At 38.1% G+C, this 26,649-nt stretch overlaps 5 protein-coding genes and 2 pseudogenes across 9 annotated transcripts; 3 read left to right on the forward strand and 4 right to left on the reverse strand.

Annotated features, from left to right (window-relative positions):
• Positions 1 to 406: 406 nt before the first annotated feature.
• On the forward strand, positions 407 to 1,904 carry LOC104747105 (uncharacterized). The gene has a single exon (XM_010468677.3). The coding sequence runs from the start codon at positions 783 to 785 to the stop codon at positions 1,707 to 1,709; it is 927 nt and encodes a 308-aa protein (XP_010466979.1). The 5' UTR covers positions 407 to 782; the 3' UTR covers positions 1,710 to 1,904.
• Positions 1,905 to 2,212: 308 nt separating this feature from the next.
• Positions 2,213 to 9,452, reverse strand: LOC104747106 (uncharacterized; annotated as a pseudogene). Its single transcript, XR_015581759.1, has 2 exons — positions 8,750 to 9,452; positions 2,213 to 2,766 (listed from the first exon to the last, which is right to left on the reverse strand). The product of XR_015581759.1 is annotated as an uncharacterized LOC104747106 (transcript).
• Positions 9,453 to 9,723: 271 nt separating this feature from the next.
• Positions 9,724 to 13,494, forward strand: LOC104747107 (bifunctional riboflavin biosynthesis protein RIBA 1, chloroplastic-like). Of its 3 annotated transcripts, none has more exons than XM_087489345.1 (5): positions 9,724 to 10,474; positions 10,944 to 11,062; positions 11,163 to 11,384; positions 11,472 to 11,529; positions 13,119 to 13,494. In XM_087489345.1, the coding sequence occupies exons 3-5, from the start codon at positions 11,169 to 11,171 to the stop codon at positions 13,121 to 13,123; spliced, it is 279 nt and encodes a 92-aa protein (XP_087345471.1). In that variant the 5' UTR covers positions 9,724 to 10,474; positions 10,944 to 11,062; positions 11,163 to 11,168; the 3' UTR covers positions 13,124 to 13,494. The 3 variants fall into 3 exon arrangements, with proteins under 3 accessions (XP_087345471.1, XP_019092529.1, XP_087345470.1); XM_087489344.1 differs by having other exon boundaries at positions 10,009 to 10,474; positions 10,801 to 11,062; XM_019236984.2 differs by having other exon boundaries at positions 10,006 to 11,062.
• Positions 13,495 to 15,058: 1,564 nt separating this feature from the next.
• LOC104747108 (O-fucosyltransferase 35-like) lies at positions 15,059 to 16,660 on the reverse strand. 2 transcript variants are annotated; one of them, XR_015582684.1, is made up of 3 exons: positions 15,925 to 16,610; positions 15,508 to 15,651; positions 15,059 to 15,400 (listed from the first exon to the last, which is right to left on the reverse strand). XR_015582684.1 is itself a non-coding variant. In XM_010468680.3 (3 exons), exons 1-3 carry the CDS (start codon positions 16,088 to 16,090, stop codon positions 15,368 to 15,370), a joined length of 279 nt encoding a protein of 92 aa, XP_010466982.1. In that variant the 5' UTR covers positions 16,091 to 16,660; the 3' UTR covers positions 15,059 to 15,367. The 2 variants fall into 2 exon arrangements, 1 of the variants encoding a protein (XP_010466982.1); XM_010468680.3 differs by having other exon boundaries at positions 15,989 to 16,660.
• Positions 16,661 to 19,263: 2,603 nt separating this feature from the next.
• Positions 19,264 to 20,420, forward strand: LOC147926761 (two-pore potassium channel 4 pseudogene; annotated as a pseudogene).
• Positions 20,421 to 21,754: 1,334 nt separating this feature from the next.
• LOC104747109 (uncharacterized) lies at positions 21,755 to 22,714 on the reverse strand. Its single transcript, XM_010468681.3, has 2 exons — positions 22,568 to 22,714; positions 21,755 to 22,204 (listed from the first exon to the last, which is right to left on the reverse strand). The coding sequence occupies exons 1-2, from the start codon at positions 22,647 to 22,649 to the stop codon at positions 21,900 to 21,902; spliced, it is 387 nt and encodes a 128-aa protein (XP_010466983.2). The 5' UTR covers positions 22,650 to 22,714; the 3' UTR covers positions 21,755 to 21,899.
• A 1,303-nt stretch (positions 22,715 to 24,017) lies between these two features.
• On the reverse strand, positions 24,018 to 24,739 carry LOC147926762 (uncharacterized). The gene is made up of 2 exons (XM_087487197.1): positions 24,632 to 24,739; positions 24,018 to 24,560 (listed from the first exon to the last, which is right to left on the reverse strand). The coding sequence occupies exons 1-2, from the start codon at positions 24,737 to 24,739 to the stop codon at positions 24,018 to 24,020; spliced, it is 651 nt and encodes a 216-aa protein (XP_087343323.1).
• Positions 24,740 to 26,649: the final 1,910 nt, after the last annotated feature.

The raw sequence follows: 26,649 nt of genomic DNA on the forward strand, positions 1-26,649 counted from the left end.
TTTTATATAAATAAAATGCTTTATTTTGAAATAAATTTATTGATGACTAATTTACGTAGCTTATATTAAATATATATTTTTGAAAATGTTAATTTTAAATTTGAATAAGAGAATATTGAAAGCATATTCGAATATATTGTTGATTATTTGGACTCAAGTCAAATATTGTTTTACCAGAATATTTTGGTTTCAAAATTAAAGCAACGTGGTGAAAAACGCAACGTGGTGAAAAACGCTTTCCCAATCCAGGTTTTAATACTAAAATTCTTGAAAATATGAACCAACTAAGTAACAGAACATCACCCGAAAAAAGGAAAAAAGAGAGTCACATATTGTGTTGGTATTTTAAGAAAATAAAAAAGCATCTGTCATTTAAGAAAACCAATTGGATTTTGTTATAATAGGTTATTACCGAAACGAAAAATAGAAAGAAGAAACGGATATTGCAAACAATTTCTGTTTGTTAAGATGAAACATCCTTCAATGTCCTTACGCGTCATCCTCATTCTTACATGGATGTTTCTCTTCTTCTCCCAATCTTTCTTCCTTAATCTATTTTTTTCCCCTCTAGATCTATCTCTATCCAAAATCTCCCGAAAATTCTCCCAAAACCTATCTATTCTCAATCTGATCTCTATTGTTCCTTTGTTTCCTTACTCACATTCTTGGATCTGCTGAAGAAGCCACAAGGAGCTTCGTTCACGAGCCTTTGAGAGAAGTATGTAAAACCGAATTACGCTAGAAATTTGTTATCTCTTGTGTGTAAAAATTGAGAAACGAACATGTCGTTTAGATCACATTCGACGGGGAGTAGTCAATTCGCCGAGAAGATAACAGAGGATCCTGTAACGTATAAGACAGCACAAAGCACCGTGACGTGCATCTACCAAGCACATATATCTGGATTTTGGAGGAATGTGACGGTATTGTGGTCCAAGAATCTCATGAACCATTCGCTTATGGTCATGGTGACTAGCGTGGAAGGTGATATGAATTACTGTTGCAAGGTTGATCTCAAGCCCTGGCATTTTTGGAACAAGAAAGGCTATAAGTCGTTCGAGGTGGAAGGGAACCCGGTAGAGGTGTATTGGGATTTTAGGTCTGCGAAATTCGTGAGTAGCCCCGAGCCGAGTTCGGATTTCTACGTGGCTTTAGTCTCAGAGGAAGAGGTGGTTTTATTGGTGGGTGATTACAAGAAGAAGGCTTTCAAGAGAACAAAGTCGAGGCCCGCTTTGGTAGAGGCTGCCTTGTTCTACAAGAAAGAAAACGTGTTTGGCAAGAAGTGTTTTACGACCAGGGCTAAGTTTTACGACGAGAAAAAAGAGCACGAGATCATTGTCGAAAGCTCGACCTCGGGGCCTAAAGAGCCAGAGATGTGGATAAGCATAGACGGGATTGTGTTGGTACAAGTAAAAAATCTGCAATGGAAATTTAGAGGGAATCAGACGGTGCTGGTCGATAAACAACCAGTTCAAGTGTTTTGGGATGTGTATGATTGGTTGTTCAGCACGCCAGGGACAGGCCACGGTATGTTTATATTTAAACCAGGGAACGGTGAAGATAGCGACATGGAAGGGAGTGGTCACGGTGGTGGTGGAGGTGGTGAGAGCGATACAAGTACAGCTGGGAGCAGGTATTATTCGACCAAAAGTAGTAACCCCTGGCCGCCCGAGTTTTGCCTTTTTCTTCATGCTTGGAAACTGGACTAGTAGTATTGGAAACAAGAAGCCTGTTCACTTATTGTTGTTTCATGTGGTTGTAAATTATATCTTTCCTCATAAGTTTTTTAATATACGATGACAAACAACACAGTCATGAAAAATGTTATGCCGTACGTAGAAGAGATATTTGTAATGCTATAATTGCACCCTCACGATGCACTTTTTCTACCACAAGGTTTTTCTTATATGTCTTGTTTTAAAAGAGTTTTGAACTTTTTATTCATCTTGTCGAACCAAATATTATTGTATTGTGGATTTTAATCCATGAACCAATGCTTAAAAATTGAAAAATATATAAACAGCACACGCAGAATCAAACGAAACATTAATCCACAAGAATCTGAATCAGAGTTCTGATCATGTAATAAATTTGTGAGGGTACGTATAAAATCCACAAGAAGCTAAATTGTAGTTGTAATCCTGTGATTGATTAAATTGTCAGAGTAGAACACACTAGTGTTTTGGAAAAATAATCAAATTCCGTAAAATTGAAACATTAGAAATACCTTATTTAATAACTAAACAACTTTAAAAAAATCAGTTATGACATATACAAATATAAATATTTTATTTACTATTATGAATAATACTGTATTTTTTTTTGGTAAGAAGAATAATACTGTATTTATGTTATATAATATGATAAAGTTTCACTTAACTTTTCCTCTCGAGCTGACATGTGGCAATTATTACTCCAGTGGAAGAAAAGTACTGTATAACTTTGTAGAAATAATAATCATTCCATAAAAATTTTAAATGACTCATACAACAAAGGTCGCAGAATATAAACTAACTCAAAGTTTAAACTTTAAAGAAAAAGAAAGAACAAGTGGATTTTATAGTTAGTGTCTTAGTGAGAAGAAGGGTGGGGAATCGGGTGGACAGAGAACTTCATGTTGTTGTTGTTGTTGCAGCCGTTGTGGTCTCCACAGACGAAGTAGTAAGTCTGAACCTTACGCAGAAGCAACTTGAAGCCCCATGATGATGAACCTCGTCGTGCGGCCAGCTTCTTGCCTCTGGTCACATCACATCTCTTGAAGCTCTTGTTATTTGAGAACGTGATCTCCAAGTTCAGCAAGATCTCACATTTATCTCCTTCTTAAAGTCTCTTATTCGAGAACGTGATCTCCAAGTTCAGCAAGATCTCACATTTATCTCTTTTTTAAAGTCTCTTTCTATTATGTACATGAATGTATATTTTAGATTCCTTTTGTGAATGGCTCTTGTATTTTATATAAGAAAACACCTATCAATGGAAGAAGACAGAGTTTTCCCATTAGCTTGTGTTGTTTAACATGGTATCAGAGCCTACACACGCTGGCCCGTTAATTAATCCGGCCCGAATAGAGGCTTGATCACCCCATTAATTGATAGCCCAAAGGAAGGCCCAATTCCATCGAGATAGCTAAATAAAGGAGCTAAAATCTCATAACACCCTTTCTATCAAAACAAATTCTCAAAACTCCCTCAATGGTAAAAGGACAATATTACCATTAATGAAGATTGTTTTAGGTTAAATATAATTAAATAAGTAATTGTTCAACGAAAATCACAGTAGCTTAGTGGTTGTGAGCTCCATGCGCACGCGTGCGCGCCCAGGGTTCGAATCCCACTATGCGCAGTACAACTGGTACAACTAGGGTGCAACTGGTACAACTAGGGTGCAACTGGTACAACTATTATGGTGCAACTGGTACAACTAGGGGATATATGGTACAACTATGCAAGGTGCAACTAGGAGATATATGGTACAACTATTCTTTAAAAATTGTTAGAGGGGTAGTTTCGTCCTTTCGTTAAAAAAAGGGGTAGTGAGATTAAGTGGGGGTAATGCAGAGATGAATTTCTGGTATAGGGACACTAGAGATGAAATCTCTAAATAAAGAGCATTATCTCGAGGGGGCGTGATGGATTCTGTCGAGATTAATGGCTATAAGAGCCATCATCTCGAGGGGACGTGTGGAGAAAAAATCCCACATCTGATAGATGAGAAAGGACTTGAGTAATATATAAAGGGTTAGGGTCTCTCCACTCATTGCCAATTGGTTTTGAGTTGGAAGCCCATAGTAAAACCCAAATTTAACATGGTATCAGAGCTTTGGTTCTAATAACTAAATCTGAAAACACGCAATGGCTACGGGATCGAACAACGATTTGAAAAACATATTCCAGAAAATTGAGAGTGTTGCACCAGTTTATCAATTGGCTGCAAATGAAAATCCCGGTGCCATCATCGCACAAGTCCAGTTCAATGGAGAGAACTTTGATGAATGGGCAAAAGCTGTGAGAACAGCCCTTCGTGTGAAGAAGAAGTATGGGTTTGTGGACGGCAGCGTGCCCAAGCCCAAGGTGGATTCACCAGAATTTGAAGATTGGATCTCGGTGAATTCAATGGTGTCGTTGTGGATCTTGAACACGGTTGAACCAAAGGTGCGGAGAACACTGACGAACAAGGAGGATCCGCAGGAGCACTGGAAGGAAATCAAGGATCATTTTTCCGAGGGAAACGGACCAAGGTTTCAGGAGATCAAAGAAGAGCTTGCAAACTGTAGGCAAGGTAATCTAAGTGTAATTGATTACTATGGAAAGCTTCAAGTGCTTTGGGAGGACTTGATGAATTATGAGAAACAGTTGGTGTGCAAGTGTGGAGGGTGCTCGTGTAATCTCAGCGGGCAACTAGAGAAAAAGAGAGAAGAGGAACATATACATCAGTTTCTCTTGGGTCTTGATGATGACATGTACGGGTCTGTGCGGGCGTCTATTATTAGCACTGATCTGATTCCTAACATGAATCAAGTGTACTCAAAGGTGAAATCGATCGAGAGGATCAATACTGTGACGAGAGGAAGAGAAGCACAAGGAGGACAAGTTTCTTTTGTGGCACGAACCAGTGGAGGTGGTGTAAGTGAAGACAAAAGCAAATTGATTTGCATAAAATGCAAGAAGACCGGACACACGGCAGAGACGTGTTTTCAGATCATTGGCTACCCAACTTGGTGGGGAGAAAAATCAAGAGGTGGCGGACGCGTAGGAGGAAGAGGAGGCGGTCGCGGACGTGGGAGCATTCGAGCCAACGCTGTGTCTGTTCTTGACGGTGGAGAGACAAGTGTAGAAGCTGAGAAGAACGGGTATACAGGGTTGAACAATGAGCAATGGACAACTTTGATTAAGTTGTTGGAAGAGAAACAAGGGTCAACCTCTCGCCTAAGTGGTAAGTGTATCTCCATGGATTGGGTACTTGATACGGGTGCGTCTAACCATATGACAGGTTATGAGGATTTGGTTAGTGACTCTAAATATGTGTTGCTTTGTGTTGTGGGGTTGCCAAATGGAGAGTATAGTTTGTCGAGAAAGAAAGGAACTGTTGTTTTTGATGATGGGTTTAAGCTTAAGAATGTGTTATACGTCCTAGATTTGAAGTGCAATTTGATCTCTGTTTCCCAAATTATTGTTGAGTCAGATCTTGTGATGCAAATTGCTAATAAAGGATGTGTGATTCAGGACCGTATAACGAGGAATCTGACTGGAGGAGGTGAGCTCAAGGATGGGCTGTAATTCTTTCGGCGTGTGACTGAATTTTCTGCTTTGCGTATGAATAAGGATGGAGCTGAAGATGTGTGGCATCAAAGGCTAGGACATCCATCTAATTATGTTTTTGACTTGCGTCCTACTGTTGGTGGTAGAACTAGGGATTTTTCGACTTGTGATACTTGCTTAAAAGCTAAACAATGTCGTGATACGTTTGTTTCAAGTGATAATAAAAGCGCCGATGTTTTTGATATGATACACTGCGATTTATGGGGGCCGTATCGAGTTCCTAGTATTTGCAATTCATATTATTTCTTAACCATAGTGGACAACAAGTCAAGGGCTGTTTGGGTGTATTTGATTCGTGACAAAGCACAAGTAGGAAGAAACTTGAGAGACTTTGTTGCAATGATCAATAGATAGTATGGTAAACACATCAAGATTATAAGAAGCGACAATGGAACAGAATTCACTTGTCTCACTTCAGAATTTCGTGAACAAGAGATTGTTCATCAAACAAGTTGTGTAGGAACGCCACAGCAGAATGGGAGAGTAGAAAGAAAACATAGACACATTTTAAATGTGGCAAGAGCTTTGTTGTTTCAGTCTTCACTGTCAACAAAGTTTTGGGGAGAAAGTGTGTTGACTGCGGTCTATTTGATAAATAGAACACCGAGTCGTCTATTGGGAGGAAAGACACCGTATGAGATATTACATGGGGTCTCTCCTAATTATGATAATCTTAGAGTCTTTGGGTGCTTGGCATATGCGCATAATCAAAGACGACGTGGAGATAAATTTGAGTCAAGAAGCATGAAGTGTCTTTTTATTGGTTATCCATTTGGGAAAAAGGGATGGAGCCTTTATGATTTGGCCAGTGGAGAAGTGTTTGTGTCGAGAGACGTTGTGTTCGTTGAGAATACGTTTCCTATGTTGACTGAGAAAGTAGAATAAACGTGGACACAGGAAATGGAAGATCTTGATTGTGTAATAGCGGGAGATAGAGAAGCAGAGTTTGTTGGAACAGACATAACAAGAAACGCAGAAATTTGTTGTGATGTCGAAGAAGAGGATGTTACAACGGGTGAAAAACAAACAGGCTTGTTGGAAAAAGAGACAGAAGTTGTTGTTCTACCTCGATCTGTTGCTGCAAACGGAGATGTTGAATCTCAAAATCAGTCACAGGAGGAAAGTGTTGGTCTCTCACATTCTGATGTTGACAGTGGGATCGATGAAGATGGAGCTCCTCGTAATGAAATTTCAGAGGCAGACCCAAATATTGCTGAAGCACCTGCAGGAGAACAGAGGAAAAAGGTCAGAAAATCTACTCGATCAAAAACTGCTCATGTCAAGCTAAAAGACTATGTTTTACGTACGGTGGCTGAGATCGACGTGAGTGGTGATGAAAATAATTTTTCTATTCTGAAATTTGTTGATATTAGCGAGTTTTCAGCAAAACACAGAGCATTTGTTGCAGCAATCACAAAAGGGATTGAACCGAAACAATTTCGTGATGCTGTTGCAATTAAGGTGTGGTGTGATGCGATGCAAAGTGAGATCGGTGCTCTTGAGGTAAACAAAACATGGGAAATAACAGAGCTTCCTCCTGGTAAGAAGGCTTTGGGGTGTATGTGGGTCTATAAAATAAAATATCGAGCTAATGGAGAAATAGAGACATACAAAGCTCGATTGGTGGTGCTTGGGAACAAACAAAGAGAAGGGATCGATTAATCTGAGACCTTTGCACCGGTTATTAAAATGACCACTGTACGACTGTTTCTAAGTGTGGGAGCAGCTCGAAAATGGGAGTTCCATCAAATGGATGTGCATAACGCTTTTCTACACGGTGACTTAGAGGAAGAAGTGTACATGACGTTGCCTCCGGGGTTTCGTACGATGGAACCGGGGAAAGTGTGTCGACTGAGAAAATCGCTTTATGGCTTGAAGCAAGCTCCAAGATGTTGGTTTGCAAAGTTGCGGTCATCTCTTATGGATTACGGGTTTGTTCAGTCTTGCCATGATTATTCATTATTTTCTCTTCGTAGAGGGCCCTCAGAAATTTATGTGTTGGTTTATGTGGATGACTTGATCATTGGAGGAAATGATTCTAAAGGAATTGCAGAGTTTAAAGAGTACTTGGGGAGATCTTTTTACATGAAAGATCTTGGAAACTTGAAATACTTTCTCGGCATTGAAGTTGCTAGAAGAAGTGAAGGTATTTTCTTGTGTCAAAGAAAATATATTTTGGATATTGTGAGTGAAGCAGGACTGTTAGGAGAGAAACCTGAAATGTTTCCAATGGAACAACAACATCACTTAGCTCTTTCCGATGGACCGTTGTTGGCTGATCCGGCACGGTATAGACGGCTAGTAGGAAGGCTCATTTACCTGTTAGCTACTCGACCAGACTTGGCGTATTCAATGCATGTGTTGTCTCAGTTTATGAAAGAGCCTCGTGAGGATCACTGGAACGCAGCATTGAGAGTGGTTTGTTATTTTAAAAATACAGTGGGACAAGGAATATTTTTGAAATCGGATTGTGACTTGCAGCTGCATGGTTGGAGTGATTCAGATTACGCAGGATGTCTGCTCACAAGATGTTCTTTGAGTGGGTGGTTTGTTACTCTCGGGGATTCACCGGTGTCTTGGAAAACCAAGAAACAAGACATCGTCTCACACTCCTCGGCTGAGACAGAATATCGGTGTATGTCCTTAACTACAAGGGAACTTAAGTGGTTACGAGGTGTACTTGGTGATTTTGGAGTTTCTCATGATCAAGCAATGGATTTGCATTGCGATAATCAAGCAGCTCTATATATAGCGGCAAATCCCGTGTTTCACGAACGAACAAAACACGTCGAGGTTGATTGTCACTCTGTAAGAGATGCGATTCAAGATAGGTTGATACGAACAAGGAAGGTTCACACAACTGATCAACTAGCTGATGTGTTCACTAAAGCTTTAGGCCGGCGTGAATTTGAGTCTATCATCGTCAAGCTTGGCATTTGTAATCCATATGCTCCAGCTTGAGGGGGGGTGTTATTCGAGAACGTGATCTCCAAGTTCAGCAAGATCTCACATTTATCTCCTTCTTAAAGTCTCTTTCTATTTTGTACATGAATGTATATTTTAGATTCCTTTTGTGAATCGACTCTTGTATTGTACATAAGAAAACACCTATCCAGAGCCGGCCCTTGACACAGGCAGGTGAAGCACATGCTTGTGGCCTCCAAATAATATAGTAAATTTTCGGCCCATTTTTCCAAAAAGCTTCATTGGTTATACTGGTTATAAGGTGGGTTAATAGTTGCAAGGGTCATAGGTTCGAACAATTTCTCGTCATGTTTGTGTTTTCCAAGATTTTTTTTTAAAATATGAGTGTATAGTTGGCCCCAAAAAAAAAAAGGGCTTGTGGCCTTAATATTTTCAGAGACGGCTCTGCACCTATCAATGGAAGAAGACAGAGTTTTCTTGTTAGCTTGTGTTGTTTTACAGCTCTTCATGTCTGGGAGCAAGTAGACGTCGTTCTTCTTGTTGTGGTGCTTCATCTTGGATAGGGTTTGATCATTGTTGTTGTACGTGAAAACAAGAACATCGTGGACGTAGAAAGGGGCATGCTTTGTAGCCCATTTTGTGTAACCGAATCCGTTTTTCCACACAGTAACCGCAATCTTTCTCCCCCTCGTTATTGGAGCCGTGTGGTTATACGTAGAACCAGTGATGCTTGAGTGGTTTGAGCCCGAGCTATGATTGTTGTATGTAGAACCAACGATGCTCGAGTGGTTTGATGAGCCCGAGCTATGATTGTTGTGTGTGGAGCCGGTGATGCTCGAGTGGTTTGAGCTCGAGTTATGGTTGTTGTGTGTAGGGCTAGTGCCGCTTGAGGGATTTTGGCCAGAGCTGTGACTTTTGCGTGTAGAGCCAGTACCGCTAGAATGGTTTGAGCCAGAGCTGCTAGTCAGTATCTGTTCCGTCTGAGCTCCATCCCTAACCCAAGCTTGAACCACCCGAGTTAGAGTCTTCTGAACCACCAGAAGCCGAGTCAGAAGAACCGCCAGAGTTGCCGGAGCTCCATCCCCAACCCCTGTTAGAACCGGACTGGCCGGAGCCCCAACTCCAGCTCCAGGCTTCAGCACTCCCGGAGAAGACGAACGCAGTAACCAGGAGAACTACGAGTAGCTTGCGTGCTGTAGATAGACCCATCGCTTTGATCAAATATATTGATTGCTTTCTCTTTTTTGGTTTTTTTTTTGTTTGTTTAATTTGATTTTGTGAGCTCTTTAGAGTCTAGAGGTTCTATATTTATAGAGACTAGGATGGGTTAGAGAGTCAGTTCCCAAATTACATTGGAAATACAATTTTTCGTATCCATATTTATAAAACAAGTGGATCAGATAAATTTATCTAGCCCTTGTCTTTATCATCATATACGATATTAGATTCTTCCAATTCCTAATCGACTTTAGTTTTATTTAACAAAAATAAGAATGAAGGCAAGAAAAGAAGCGTGGTAGGTTTGTATAGTAGGTTTGTATTTTTGGGGTTCTTATATTTTTTAGTATTAAAAAGTGTACTGTTATAAAATAAGAACCTTTTGTTTAGTAATTAAAATTGTACTCCTCCAATGGTAAACTCTTAGGTTATCTCCAGCGCAAGATTCTTAGGGAGGTTTTAGTGCTGAAAAAAAAAAAAATCAGGTTAAACAAAAAAAATGCAAGAGAGCCTCCTATATTATATACTCGTTTATGTGCTAAGAGGCGGTACGTGTCAAGCGCTCGTTGGCTGAACAAAAAAATAGAAGAAGGACAAAAGAATTGTCGAAACAAATTTTTCTTTCTTTCATCTCTCTCTCTCTCTCGGTCTGTCTCTCTCGGTCTCTCTCTCGCAGTTTCTCTCTCGATCGAAGTATGTATTGATAAAAGGAAGGAGAACGATATGTTTATGCTATGGAATCAAAGGCGATTGGGTCGGAGGAGATCCGAATTGGAGGAGATTTAGTCTGGGGAGGCGAATCGGAGAAAATTGAATCGACTCCGAGATATTTGAGTTTGGAGTCGATTAATTCAGATGAGGTTGAAGCAATTGGAATCTGAAGAGATCTTGGACTAGACGAAATCTACCCAAAAGTTTGGATTTTTTGATAAGGGTTTCTCTTGATAGAAAACAATGTCTTCGATCAATCTCTCTTCATCGTCTCCTTCCACCATATCTCTTTCCCGCTCAAGGTAAGTTTTTTTCTTTCTTCAATCTTCAATCTTCAATCTTCATTGGTTAATTGATTTTTTTAAGGGGGGATATGATTAACAGATTTAATTCGAATCTGCAGTTTAGATCTTAGAATTTGTAATTGCGTTTCATTGACCTTAGAATTTGTGATTAGAATGGATCGTGATTGTTTTCATATAACGAATTGTTTGCTTCTTCACTCGTATTGCCTTATTGATTTGTATGATTCTGGTGAGCCAAAGCTCTACTACATTGCTCCATCTACACCGTGTTAGTTTACCATCTAAACACTCATCATCATTTGCTATTAAAACCACTGGAAAAGTTAAAGCTGCAGTGATCTCTAGAGAAGATGATCTGCTCTCATTCACTAATGGGAACGCTCCCTTTCAAATGAATCTCTCATTGATGATCGGACCAAAGAAGAAGAAGAGGCTAATCCTGTTTCACTTAGAACACTTGCTGCAGATTCAGCTGCTGCACCAGCCAATGGTTTTGTTGCTGAAGATGATGACTTTGAGTTGGATTTACCTACTCCAGGTTTCTCTTCTATCCCTCAGGCCATTAAAGATATACGCCAAGGAAAGGTTCGTTTTTTTTTTCTTTTGCTTTGTCAAGAAGATCAGAATTTTCTTGTTTGTTTGTTTTTCCTTGATTGATTGATGAATTTTGGCGGTAATGTTGCAGTTTGTGATGGTTGTGGATGATGAAGATAGAGAAAACAAAGGAGATTTGGTAATGGCTGCTCAATTAGCAACACCTGAAGCTATGGCTTTTATTGTCAAACATGGAACTGGGATAGTTTGTGTGAGCATGAAAGACGATGATCTTGAGAGATTACACCTTCCTCTAATGGTTAATCAGAAGGAGAACGAAGAAAAACTCTCTACTGCATTCACAGTGACTGTGGTAGGTGTTACTCTCTCAAAAAAGCTCCGATCTTGGTCCTTTTGGTAATTATCTAATTTTCTTGTTTGTCATACTTTGTCTTCATAGGATGCCAAACATGGTACAACAACTGGAGTAAGATTTTTGCAATGGTTAAACACACAAGGTAAGATTTTTCACTCTGTTTTGTACCGGTTTTTATTTGTTTATATTTTGTTTTTGTTTTAGTTCCGTTTACAATTTTTGAAGTTTAGTCGACATGTCTCTCGATTTATGTCTTGCTATATGATCTTTTCTCTTTTTTTTGTTGGTGTTATTCATTTATGTGGTGTTAGTGTAGGTAATTGTCGAGTCAGTCATGATGAATGCTTGTTGTTTGTTGGTTGTGATAAATACCATTAGTACTTGCTTAGGGTCTAGGGAAGTCGACATCAGACTTATTGTGTGATGGTTTAGTGTTTGTTGGTTTTTGTTAAGTGATAAATGTGTAGTTGTTGTGGAACTTAAATTTGAAAACATAAAGCCACTAGTTTAAAAAGTAAACTACTCACAAAGATTGTTAATAAAACCATAAAACACAAAACACAAAACCTTCTTTCCTCTATAGTAAAAGAAAATCCACAAAACATTAACACCAATCACAAAATACAAAACCTTAACCCTTCCTTCTCCTTCTAACACACACACGAAGCACCAGCTATGGATTCAGAGGACTCCGGTTTGAATCCATTTCGTTTCTCTCCTGGCTTCTTCAGCCTTCTCCAAAGTCAACATGATACCAGCACAAACATTGACTCTCCTGACGTCCCACCTGAAGCTGCATCACCTATTGGTAACCAACGAGCAAGGCATGCTTGGTTACAAGCAGATGATGTGATGCTTGTCTCTGCTTGGCTAAACACAAGGAGGCAAGCCATTGTAAGCAGCGGTGGGGTAAGATCAACGACAATGTTTGCAAGTTCATTGGATGCTATGAAGCTGCGACAAGGGAGAAATCTATTAAGCAGAATGAAGATGACGTTATGAAGCTAGCACACCAGATCTTCTTCAATGATCACAAAGTCAAATTCACCTTGGAGCATGCATGGCGAGAGCTTAGATATGATCAGAAGTGGTGTGCTTCCACAGCTCCTAAAGGGAATGGAGTCAAAAGGACACGGGTGTGTGAGGATGGTTCTGCCTCGGAAGCTCCCATTGATGTCGAGGATGAACCTATGCATCGCCCTACTGGTGTTAAGGCTGCGAAGGTAATGAGAGGAAAGGGTAAGAAACACATCAACACTCAAGCCGATGTAGAGGGAGATGCTAAAGCTTTGTTGGAGTTTCAAGTGCAAGAGGTTGGGAGGATGTATGAGATGAAGCAAAAGGACTTTGCTTTGAAAGAGATGGAGTTTGTTATGAAAGAGAAGCATAGCAAGCATGTGATGCTTGAAGATCTTATTGCAAACAAAGATTCACTTACTGAATCGGAAAAAGCTTTGAAAGACAAACAAATTGATGACATGTTGTCATCAGTTTGAATGGTTTTAGATGTTGTCTTATGTAATATGTTTCATGTACTCGGTCATTGTAATATTTTTAGTTTGTTCCTTATTTGGTTTAACTAATGTACTCGGTTTCAGTTTGTTTCCAAATATAATGTACTTGTGTTTGTCTTTTTTGGTTTCAAGAATTGATTAGTTTGTTCCTTATTAATTGTACTTATGTTTTTTGATTTCAAAAATTAATTGTTTGGTGTTGTGTATACGGTTTTAGGATAAAGGACAAGGATGGTGAATGTTGATCTTGACCACACAAGAGGTTGACGTGAGCTTCACCCCACACAAAAGTATCCCGTGAGCTTCACCCACCACACAAGCGTCTCTCGTGTGCTAAACCCACCACACAAGTGTCTCACGTGATCAAACAGCTCTATAGTGCACCACAAGATGTCGAATCTTTGATTGTAATATTTTACCAATTGTTTGGTTTTTTGTGAAACCAACCACAAGTTTGTACAAGTCCAGTTTTTGTTTTTTATCTCACCCACCACAAATGTCTTACGCAAACAACACCACAAGTTTGTACTAGTACAAGTCTATAAAACGAAGAGGCAAACTTTTAGTTTGACACTCACCAATTCACAAAACAATCATACACTCTCTATCTTATCAAACACTCACCCTACTCCAAATTCACAAAAACACTCTCTATCTTTTCTTTCGCATTTCTCCTAAAATGGCATCAAGTTCACATAATAATTTTGATGACACCATTGATGAAACCTTAAATCAAGTTTGTGACCAAATTTCCAATCAAGTTTGGCAATCTCTTCTCACTCCACCTGTTCAACATCAACAACCACCCAAACCAAAGAAGAAGCAAACTCACAATGAAAGAAATCGTGAAGTCGGTCATGCTCACTTGTGGAACGATTATTTCAGTGAAGATGAAACATACCCTCCTAGAATGTTCCGACACCGATTTAGAATGAACAATCCTTGTTCATGCGTATCGTTGAGAGACTAGGAACTGAAATTCCATTCTTTCAACAACGAAGAGATGCTATAGGAAGGTTGGGGCTTTCAACACTACAAAAGTGTACAGCAGCAATTCATATGATGGCATATGGTACGGCAGCTGATGCATTTGACGAATACCTCCGACTTGCTGAAACCACAGCATTCTCATGCTTGGATCATTTTGTTGATGCCATCATAAATTGTTTTGGAGATGAGTACTTACGAAGACCGACACCAGAATATCTTCAACGACTACTCGATATTGGAGAGATGCGCGCATTTCTGTGGATGATAGGAAGCATCGATTGTATGCATTGGGAGTGGAAGAATTGTCCAACCGCATGGAAAGGTCAATATACACGTGGTTCTGGCAAGCCGACAATCGTTTTAGAGGCTGTAGCATCACAAGATCTCAGGATCTGGCAAGCCTTTTTTGGACCTCCAAGTACATTAAATGATATAAATATTATTGATCGTTCTCCCGTTTTTGATAATGTTTTAAACGGTCGAGCTCCGAAAGTTAAATACAGTGTCAACGGACACCAGTACAAGTTGGCTTACTATCTCACAGATGATATTTATCCAAAATGGTCTACTTTTATCCAATCTATTCCACTACTGCAAACCCCAAAAGACTCTTTCTTTGCTATACATCAAGAAGCTGCACGTAAAGATGTCGAGCGTGCTTTTGGAGTTTTGCAGGCTCGTTTTGCCATTGTGAAAAATCCGGCTCTTCTTTGGGATAAGAATAAAATTGGAAATATAATGCTAGCTTGTATCATACTGCACAATATGATCGTAGAAGACGAATGAGATGGATACACTCTGTGTGATCCATCCGAATTCACACACATGGAGTCCAACCGAACTTCAGAAGTGGACTTCACCGTACCAATAACCAGGCCTTCATGTGTCTCCACTATGATGAACATTCGTTTGAGTGTTCGTGATCGAGATAAACATAAACAGTTGCAAGATGATTTGGTTGAGAATATTTGGGCAAAATTTGGAGAATACCATTAAGCATTTCCTCTTTTTACGAATTGTACTTCTCTTTTATTATGTTTTAATGTTTCCTATGTTTAAAATTTTATGAAATGCAATAATTTTATAAACATATATCTCAAATGCAATAATTTCATATTCTAATTTAATTTTTTATTTTCAAAAAAATAAAAATAATTAAGAGACTCATACTAAGAACCCACCATTGGGAGGTAAACTTTTAATTAACAATCACAAAGTTCTTAATCTACTCAAACTACAAAATATATTAATAAACAATCTTAAGAGGCCCTAAAATATATCCCCCCATTGGGGTTGCCCTTATAAGTAAGGTTCTTAGTTTTGAAAAAAAAAAAGATCATCATTGAATATCATCCTTCAACTCCTCAATGAAGTGTTGCCAATCAAATAAATCTTTAAAGCCACTGCAAACTCGGTGATACAATGAAATCAGCTAAAGAGAAGTTAATAAAACCAACTGAAAGTCACCTATCGTGACTATGGTAGAGGTTTTGCCCAAACACCTGAGTACTGAGTGAAGAGTAGAGCAAGATTTCAGTAGAAAGCTTTAGAGCAAGATTCACGAGTGTAGGGAATGAATCAGTGGAAGAAAAGATGATAGCAGAGATAAAACTTACTTCAACTACACTGTTTTGGTCACCCACCACGTCAGAAGTAACCATAACCAAAGTAGGATCAACATTATTCCCTCCATCTTTATAGATATAATCATGGGAGCTATGATCAAGTAGATTTACTCGGGGGATTGAGTTGGTTAAATCCTAGAAAAATTTAACAAAGTCATGTAAGATGTTTAAAGCCTTCTCCTCTCCCATCTTCCAAACCACAAATTTCAACCAGAGAAACACGTTCAACACTACTAACATCAACAAATGTAAAGATTCTAAGCAAGCAGCCCTCACTCAAGATGGAAAAATAGAAACACACATCCACATTTGGGCAACATCAAAACGCAATTTCCTTTGTAGAAACATAAATAAAAAGCCAAACACATATAAAAAAAACGCAGTTTATAACAAAGTTATAAACAAGACCTTCCTAAGTCGGGTTCTCTAGTACCAGGACTAAAGGCTCAAACACCTAAAAAAAATGAAGAACCTGATCAGAAGCTACGCCATCAATAGCAGATCCAAGCCAACCAGTAGCACAAATCTTGAAAACACCCATAAACAAACAGACACCACATAAAGCAAAAAACATCCAACGGCCAAGTTTCTTCCTCTCCTAAAAACTAAAATCCGAAACGACGGATCCCGTCGGCTTCCTCAACAGGCCTTTCACAACTCTCTGCCTCAACTGACTATACGTCTGATGCTTCCTATTAACAGCAGAATCGACAACACCACCACCACTGACACCGACGTGACTAGAACCTTCAGAACCGCCGCATTTGAAGGATTGAGCAAGGCAGGTCATGGGAACAGAGAAGCGAGGGCTATTGACATGTTGAGGGACGCCATCGCCACCGTCGTGGTGTTTGAACATCTCCGAATTGGTGAAGGAAAGGATCCGATTTGGTGGGATCCGATTTCATCCAACCAAGTCATCGGTTACCTCACCGAGAGTCACCGTTGCGATCCACCATCGGTAGAGATGCTGAGCTAAAGGCCAAGAACAGACGAAGGTCACCAAAAATCGAATCAATCATCTCCAACAGATCATTGACAAAAATCACAATCAGTTTCCCAATCTCCATTGAGAGAGAGAAGAAAAAGAAAGTAAGAAAAATCCAATTTTTTTCTTTTATATTAAAATTTATACCCAACCATTTTTTAGCACGTGGATGGTTCTTAGAGATTCTTAAACTCCTTAGACCATCTCCACTCCAGCAACCCTCCTGAGTTGCTCTCATATTAATTAATCATATAGCTAATACTAAACTAGTTAGACCATCTCCATTGTATTTCTCTATTTTTTTCTCTAAAATAGAGTAACTCAAAAGTAGAGCACTATTTTCCTCCAATATATTACTCTATTTTCACCTTTATAATAGAGGTAGTGTAAAAAAATAGAGGTGAGAATAGAGTTGCTCTATATATAGAGCAATCATATTATTTTCTCTATTTTAGAGTAAAATATAAAGTATGGTTGGAGCAAATGTTGCTCTATAATAGAGATTTGACTCTAAAATAGAGTGGGGTTGGAGATGCCCTTAAAGCAATCCTAAGAGAACTTAAGCAAAATCAGTCCTCCACTAGAGAACTCCAAAAAAGGTTGCTCAATCATTTCAATAATAATTTTTTAATTTTTATTTATTAATTATCAAATTTTACTAATCTAAAATGACAAAACAATTATTTAAATAGAAAACATTAAAATTTTACAAACTTTGGAATATTAAACATATTTTACAAAATTCTAATCCTGAAATAGTCAACTGTATCAAATTTTAAACAAGATGAGAATATGGATATCAAATAGAAAAAGTAAAGACTTGGTGGAACAAGAAAATTTTAAACAACCTTTGAATCTGAATTGGAGCTAGTTTCAAGCAAGAGATCATTCCAGTTAGTAGACAACAATGCATCTTCATCAGTGATCAAGTGGTTGATCAAATGAAAACATTGCATAAATCAAATGAAAACATTGATCAGTGAATTAAATCCAAAACTCAAACGTATTGATACATGAAGTCAAAATTGAAACAGAATTGAACTCAAACCAAAAAACCAGCAACAACTCACTCAAGTTCTAAAAAAACTGCAACAACACTCAATCTCTCACGCTCTCATAACTAACCAAGGACAGAGCAGCTAAAAGCCGATCCCCTGCATCTCAATCCAAGCTTTGCGATATTTTTTTCTTAATGATAACCAAACTCTTAAGACTAATCCCAAATTACAATCCGCTACTTGCAACATAAAAAGATCATGTGAACTAGGAAAAACCTGAAGGCAAGACTGGCCGAAGTCAGGAATGGTGGGCCTGGTCCAAGGGATATTGTTGTCGAGATAATCGATGGTTCTCCAAATGGGAGCGTCACTAGATGAAGTAGGAGACTTGACCGCCACAATGGATGTCAAACTCATCCTCCGCTACACATCAAACCACACACAACATCATGTGTTAAAGCTCATATATAATTTTGCACTGACTAATCTATATTGAGATAATCTCGAAGTATATAAAATTATAAATTTAAAGGTTTTCAATTGGGAGTAATGGTTAAGAACAGGAACCTGATCTTGATGGTAATGGTGGACTCATTTCTTGTAATTTGAATAATCTTTACAAGTCACTTCTTCTTTAAGCTTGTGCCCTGAAGAGTTCTTCTTGTAAGAAACATTGAAACAGAGAGACTTGAAACCATTTCTAATCAGTAAAATCACCAAGTACGTTGCCGGTTCCATTCAAGTAAATGTCAGACCAAATGCATCTATCACCCAAACATCAGAGGAAATTGAGCAGATACATAGACTAATCAAAGTTTAATTAAAGTTGAATCTGAACCTAATCGCTAGCCGGTGGACCTCGCCGTCAGCCTTAGGCCATCAAAAGCAACATCCGCCGACGATTTTTTCTGGACTTGTGGTGAATCGGCGAATCCATCGAGAGAGAAAAGAGAGAAAGGGTCGGGAAAAAAAAATTTATATTTACCCTACAACCAATCTAAATCTGACATGTATGCATTGCTTAGAGCATGATTATCGGAGGGTTCAGGCAGGGGTTCAGAGTCTTTTTTTGAAAAAAATAAATCAAAAGTAGAGAATAAACGTAAGAACTCCCCTTATATAATATACTGTCTCATGGGTTAAGAGACTGATACGTGTCAGCTCTCTGTTGGGCGAACAGAAAATATAAAATGGAAAAAAGAAATTTCTCCGACTGATTTTATTATTTCTCTCTCTCTCTCTCGTTCTCTCGTTCTCTCGCGATTGAAATCTCCGAAACAAGAAAACGATTTGGAAGCAGAAGCTTCATGGGTTTGAATCGAAGTACTGAGAATGGTTTGGATTCAATTGGGAATGGAGAGAAGGCGATTCGATGGGATTGGAGAGAAGAAGATGTCGATTTGGAAGCTACTCGCCAATTGCATGAATCGAGTTTCAGTCGAATAAATTGATAGAGATTGAAGCAATTGGAATCAAAAGGTACGTTTGTTAGTACAACTGCATGAATCTCAGATTGTTTTATGATTAGGGTTCTTTGTTTTTCGATCTCAATTTAGGGTTTTTTTATGTTAGTTAGAAAATTAGGGATTTGCGTAAGTCTTTTCTCAAGTGATCCTAGATTCTATTTTGAACTCCTGCGGTAATCAAAATCTGGAGTTAATATGATTTTGACTCATATGAACGGCAATCAAAATCTGGAGTCATTACAACTTTATCAATCGTCAAAGACTTTTCCTTTCAAGAAGAAGAAGAAGAGGCAGAGCTTTTTAATCAATGGAAGGCGAGATACTCCTCAATGAGAACCTTCTTCTCCGTTCCGTCGAAGCCTCATCACCAGCCGCTGTATCGAAATCGAAATGGACTATTCTTGTACTAGCGCTGATCCTCCTCTCTTGTTTTCACAAATTCTTGTTTTCGAGACCAGTTCTCTGGAACCGAGACTTATATTTGGGTTGACGCCTTCTACTTCTCCGTCGTCACTTTGTGCACTGTCGGTTACGGCGACATTGTCCCGTCAAATCCCACGACCAAGATCTTGACCATCGTTTTGGTATCAGTCTTAAGTGGAAACTTTGTTTAGTGTTCTGCGTCGTCTTTCTCTGCGTCCCGACTGGAACTTGCTTCCTTCACGTTTTCGAGAGGTTGGATTGGTTGGATTCGGTTATCTCGGTTACGACGGTTGGTTATGGAGATAAAGCGTTTAAGACGATTGAAGGAAGGATCTTTGCAGTGTTTTGGCTTCTTCTTTCAGCTATTGCAATGGCTAGTTTGTTTGTTTACTTGGCTGAGATGAAAGTAGATCGTACTGCTGTCATGAAATTGCCCACCAGGTGAAGTTTCTGTTGTGATTAGTGAATCAGAGTTTGTCGTGACTATTTGTGAAAGATAACAACATCGTCATGACTCTTGCCTGGTAACTAAATGATGAAAGTATAGAGATGTAAATGATTAGTTTTTCTTTTTCATTTCTAGGATAAAATGTATACAACGATGATGATACTCTGTTTTGGCCTATAAAGAAGAAGAAAATATGGTGAATAGAAAGATTACTTGATCGCATTGGTTCTTTATTACTTACTCTTTGAAGTCAAACTATAAGTTAAATCGTTATCGAATGTGTTCTTTTTTATACATCTGTGTGCATTATATTTGGCAGTTGGTTCAATATAAAGGTAACTATATGAACATATGAACATAAATTGGTTAGTTGATGACTCACATCAGAGGAAACTGAGTTCATATTAACTTTTCTTAGATAAAGGATTATAACTCATATGAACTATGTATAATCAATATACGAAACTTACTGCAACCCATGGCATAACAACGAACCCCCAATTCAAATAGCTCAAATACAAAGTATACATAAACCAGAACACAAAAACAGAGAGAAAGAAAAAAACGAGAGCAGATAATTTGGTTTGCCGGATGAAAATAGAGTAAAAGTTAAGCTTAAGGTTTTTCAAAAATTATTATGTTTTGTATGTTTGAAAATTAATAAAAATGGAATATTTTCTAATTTTATAAAATCTTAAATGTTTACACATTTATACCACTTCTATTCTATTTAAAATTTTAAAAGTTTAAAAAATAATATTTTCAAAAATAAGAGACCCAAAATAAGAACCTACCAATAAAAGAGAAAATTTTATCTAAGAGATCATGGGTTCTTATATTCCAAACAGTACACAATTAATTCATAAAAAATTTAAGAACTCCCCTTATATGAACCCCCCAATAAACTTGCTCTTATGGATTGCTCCAGCCCCCTCCAGAAGAAGCAATTCTCGGCTAATTGAGCTTTATTATGGGTTTTTTTATTTTTTTTATCATAATTTGAAAAGTAATCCAGAGAGTACTCCCCAGTGGAGATGCTCTAAATTAAGAAGCTCTTCTTAGTAATATTGTCATTTCTAATTTATTTTTAATCAGATTAAATTTAAGAAATGAGACTAAGAAGTCCCGATATAGAGTCTCAGTTTCGTATAACACATGGAAGAAGTGAAATTGTTATAGAAAATTGTGCAATGGTATAATTGTTTTAGAAAATGATTTTTTTTTAAGTTTAAAATTTAATTATAAATTCTTCTATTTATATATTATTCTAACTTGAATTGTTTAAGATTACTATGGATAGAGAGACCCAAAACTTAAAATAGATGATCAGATCTCTACTATATGTCGAAGGAAGACATTGAAGAAACAAGACTTTACCATGTGATTTGTAATACTTCAGTTAACTTGTGAAAGAGATACATCAAAGAGAGGTCACACCTTAGCAAACACGAGTCAGGAGAGGAGATTACTAGAGAAGCATCGCTGGAAGAAACAGCTCATTACGTTCACGGAACGGTGCCTTGGGTTTCTTGCCTGAGAGCTTTTAAGACATTCTTATACAAGTAAGACCTGCAGTTTCTCGTTTAGTCAACTACAAGTAAATTCTTACACTAGAGTCCTTTTGGAACTTTCGTATGTTTAGTGAACTTTGTAAGTGCTAGTGTATGCAAGGCCTTGATTGTCTAGATCTCTAGGTGTTTGGTAATACTTTTACAAATATTCCCTAGCCAGTTTACCATTTTTTTTTTCTCCAACACTAAGAATATGATAAGGGATTATAACTCCGTAACAGAAAGAAAAAAACCGATAGAGTAATATGACCTAGAAACGATTTTTTTGTTTTTTTTTTTTTTGTGTGAAACTATAAACGAAATTATTATGCAAACACCGCAATTATAATTAAAACAGAGAGAAATTAGACTAGTATTATGAAATTTTATTCCAAACATTTCTGAAGGGACTGCATTACACAAACTCACCATGATTTATTTATAGTCATACACACACATAAGTGTATACATAAGTGCAATCATGCATGGTGGTGAATCTATTATAGAGTTTTAAACACCGGGCTGTGTCTGAACAGGTTCGTTAAGCCCGTGGCCTCCTCCTCCGTGTCCGTGGCCTCCTCCACCTCCGTGGCCTCCATGTCCTCCGTGTCCACCATGTCCTCCGTATCCGTCAAGTCCGTGGCCCCCTCCTCCGTGTCCGTGGCCTCCTCCTCCTCCGTAGTGTCCTCCGCCTCCTCCTCCTCCGTAGTGCCCTCCGCCTCCTCCTCCTCCTCCGTAGTGTCCTCCTCCGTGGCCGCCATGACCGCCATAACCTTCAGGTTGCACTGTTTCCTCACTCTCCGGCTTCACCATGCCTGCCCAAAGAAACAGTATTTCAGATATTGTTAAGCACGTGCACATGTGCATTCCTCTTCCCGTCTTCATTGTCTTTTATTTTAAAGAGTTTTAAAAATAAAAACATATATACGGGTCTCTAGGTTTTTAAAAGATATTACAACTTCTAAATAGTACGTACAAGACTCCACATCACTTAAATCTGTCTTGCCTTTAGTAAGTCCACAAAATGGAACGGAAAAAATAGTTGGATAAAAATTACAAACGATACGTTATTTCAAGTTCGAATAGCCTCACGAACATATCTTGTTTCTTAAAAAAAAAAAAAGAAATAGCATCCAATAGTAGAAGTAGATTGAAATGCATAAAATAATTTTACGTACCCGACTGTCTTGCGGCAGACACTTCGGAAACGACGACAAGAATTGCAAAGAGACCCAACAGAATCAAAGCCTTTGAAGCCATTTTTTTTTCTCAACTTCTTATAACTCTCTTAGTATGTTAAAGCAAGTGATGGATAAAATGTTACGATGTATGCCCTCTATTTAAAGAAAAATGAGGAGGATAGGAAACGAGAAAAGTCAAAAAACTACAACGTAGTCGGATAAAAAGATTGAAATTATTTTATCAAAAGTAAAGTTAAAGAAAGTTATCAAACTATAAACAATGTAGTAATTAGGAGATAAGTATGAGAGTATCTATACGTGTTGCGCCGGGACCCTTATGGTCCGCTGTTGGATTCATTGTAACTATATTTGAATCAACGTAAATGACAACTCCACTAGTTTAAAATATTTTTATAAACACAGCGCATGCATAAACTTCTAGATATTTAGAACTCATATCAGATTGTTATGTTTTTTTCGATCTTTTTGGTTAAAGTATTAGATTTTTTGGAAAGAAAAGTCATCCACTATACTTGGTAAGGATCCTTCTTCCGATCTGTACCGACAGAGAGATAAAGACAAATCTATATGCATTGAACAAGTGTAAGTATAGCATGATTGCATCAAGCAGTACAACTAGAAACTGCTTTTAGAGGGTACAAAAGTTTTGCTTGGCCATCGTGAATACGAATACTCACTCTGTTGGAACATTTGACAGAAACATTAATGTTTTATTAAGTATGGTTTGACAGAAACATTAATGTTTATTAAGTATGTTATGTTCTATATCTACGGATAACTTAGCCCAAAAAAATCAATTATGGAAAGCAACAATTATGGTGTACCCAAGAAAGAAAATTTTGTTAATTTTTTTTTTTGATTTCACTGTAATATAACATGAGAATGATAATTTTATTGTCGAATCTGATTTATTGCCCGTTGAGACACTATCATATTTAGATGGCCAACCATAAGATTTTGGTGATCTAATAATAGAAGCAGAAGTTAGATCAGACGCTGAAGATATGAATTCTGATATCGAATTAACTACTCACAAATCTGAATAATAGTTTTATTTTTTTTATGTCATTTGCAATCTTTTTACATAATTTTTTTGTATTTTTAGATTTTTTCACAAAAATTGAAGCGATTTTCTTTTTAAATTTTAAATTTATATGTTTTTATTATAATCACAAAATGATAATAATTATGTCACGATCTATAAGCAACACGAAAAGTAAGTAAAATAGTGACTAATTGTGACAAGTAATAAAAAGACATTTGTTACTAGAAGTGAGGTAATTTTAATCACAAAAATCGTTATATTTAATTACCTGATTTGATCGTAAATCTATATATATATTTGTAATTATATACTTTGTGACAAATTTGACAAAGTTATATATATATATATAAAGTATAAATTTTTTTTTAACCAAGCGTTAAGTTAGAAGATAACTCCAAGGTTGGTTGCCCAAACCGGAGGGTAAGAGTTTATAAAAGATATTTCAGAAATTAAAGATCTTGAAAAACGAGCAAGACAATTTGTCCTCACATTTGACTTACGCGGAATCCTGGTAAGAGTGAAAGAGGGGAAGGATGATCGGAGAAAACTGAAATCATCCAACATATTGGAGAAGGCGGGCCATTCGTCAGTAGATTGCACCATCGTGACTAGTTCTGCACAATCCGTCTCAAAACTTTGACAGTCATTACCCGCTGCCAGGAGAAACTCCATAGCCCAAGTGAAAGCTTGTAACTCTGTGGGTAGGAGATAAGGGCTGCGTCTATGACATTGTGCTCCTAAGAGTAACGTTGTATCCTCACTATTGCAGTACCACCATCCCAAACCCACAAAAGGATCTAAACCCTTCCAGGATCCATCAATTTGACACTGGAAAGAAGGATTCCGGACCTCCAAAGGCAAAGGATCCAGGGAACCCGCTGAGAAGGACTTGGCCTCCTCCCACAATAACTTATCATTAGCCGCCTGATTATAACATCAATTGACTCCGCCTCTGTACCATGAAAAACTTTTTTATTCCTATAACACCCCCAAACCGTTCTATAGACAAAACGGTCAAGAATGCCACTTGATGATACACGTGGACAGTCAAACGAGGTTATCAAAACGAATTCGACACCCTGAATATCCGTACCGCGGTACATCCCACTCAGACCCAGGTTTAGGCTTGCCAACCCTTGCCGTGTGTGAGTGTTGGGACGGTCCGGACAAGACCATAATCATTTGGGAACAGCATCAAATATAAAACATACTTTATTTCAAATAAATTGTTCAAGTAAAATACAACATTAAACATCCTAACAAAAGGTGTTCGGCCGGGACAGAAGAGATTTACAAGCCTTGTTCAAACCAACATATTTTACAAAAAGAGAGGAAACATACACTAGCTTTTCCCAACTTCCCAGCTCCCCCAATGGTTTAACCCTCTATTGGTTACCTGCAAAACAAAAGTAGCATCATGAGTAATCTAAGATTACTCAGTGAGTCCGGGTTCTCTAGCTGTTAATAAACTACAAGAAATATCCACATTGATAGCACATGACCATAACTCATTTTCCGTAATTACTGCTATGAAAGATAACTTTTTTTTTTCGATTACTCTATAGCACTTAAACAACACTATAATAAAAAAAATCATGAAGCGGGAAGTTAAAATCACTTGTTCCGCCAATATTTGGGGAAAATTTTCACTTAAGTGCCGTATGTGAACAAGTCTGTAGACAAAAATAATACTTACCTTTAAAACATGGGAATTTTGCACTTACACCCACTTTCCCCTAAACTATTAACACACACACACCCACTTTCTACTATCACTATACTTTCCTTTTGTAAAACTACCACTTACTCCTCAAACTAAACAAACAACCTCTCTTCCAATTAACTTACCTATGTGGATTCTAATTATAGAGAGAGAAAGAATACATCTTCTTCTTCCTCAACCATGATTTCTCCAATTTATCAACCAACAAAACAATTCAACTCACCATCCTCCCAATTATTCAACCAAACAATACATCTTCTTCGTCCTTGTTTTGTTTTTGTTCATCCATTGAAAGAGAAAAGCTTGTTTATGTTTCTCTCTCTTTCTCTCTCCCATTCCTTTTCTAAAGTTTTCAAAAACCATTCCAACAAATCCAGAGAAGGTGAAATCTTTAGATCTTTTTTCTTATCACTTTAGATTATATGAAATTTGATTTGGGTTTTTTTGGTTTTATTATGATTTTACGGATTAATTGTGGTCTTGTGAGATTTTAAATATTGAATTAGTTTTAGTTCAATCTGGGAAAAAGTTTAAGTTTTGTTGTGTGAGTGTTATCCATTACTTATATTGTTGTAACGCCCCAACCGCACCTCTTAGTGGGCCCCATGTCCAATCCCAGTCCATGGGCCCACTTTCCTTAATGGGTCTCACGTCCTCTCACTAGGCCTGTTAGCCCATCCATATCCGACGGCCGGTTTGCTACGTCCGAAAGGTTTTTAAAGACTTGTTACCGTCCCTACAAATCACCACATGATCTTTCCCTGTGTTTTGTCCTCACTCACACAGTTCCGACAGTCACTTCCCAGAAGGTCACCCATCCTGGGACTACTCCAGCATAAGTACGCTTAACTATGGAGTTCTCTCACGACCTTTGACCAAAAAGATAAGTGCACTTTAGTGACACAGGTGGCCAAATCAATTCTTTTAAACCTCTCCGCAAGTCTCTGAAACCGGGGTGTCACAATTCACCCCCACAGGTGGCCAAATCAATTCTTTTAAACCTCTCCGCAAATCCACCAGTAGGTTATTGGTGCGCCAGGCGTTCCTTGAACCCTGGTCCTCACCCTTTAACAACCTTCCCACAGGACAAGCTGTCACCAATTGAGCTGCAGATCGATTGACAACCTGTCTCGTAGATCCCACTAGCCCCCCCGCTAGCTGCCCTAACAGACCGTCCGTGGACCCTGCTAGCCCCCCGCTAGCCATCCCAACGGACTCCAAGCTGGCCCTGCAGGGCATCGATCCTAACCCCTCACTGTGAATATCCATATCCACAGTGATGGGTTAGGA

This window comes from Camelina sativa, chromosome 15 (assembly GCF_030686135.1).
Source record: "Camelina sativa cultivar CO46 ecotype springtype chromosome 15, ASM3068613v1".
NCBI classification, from domain to species: domain Eukaryota; kingdom Viridiplantae; phylum Streptophyta; class Magnoliopsida; order Brassicales; family Brassicaceae; genus Camelina; species Camelina sativa.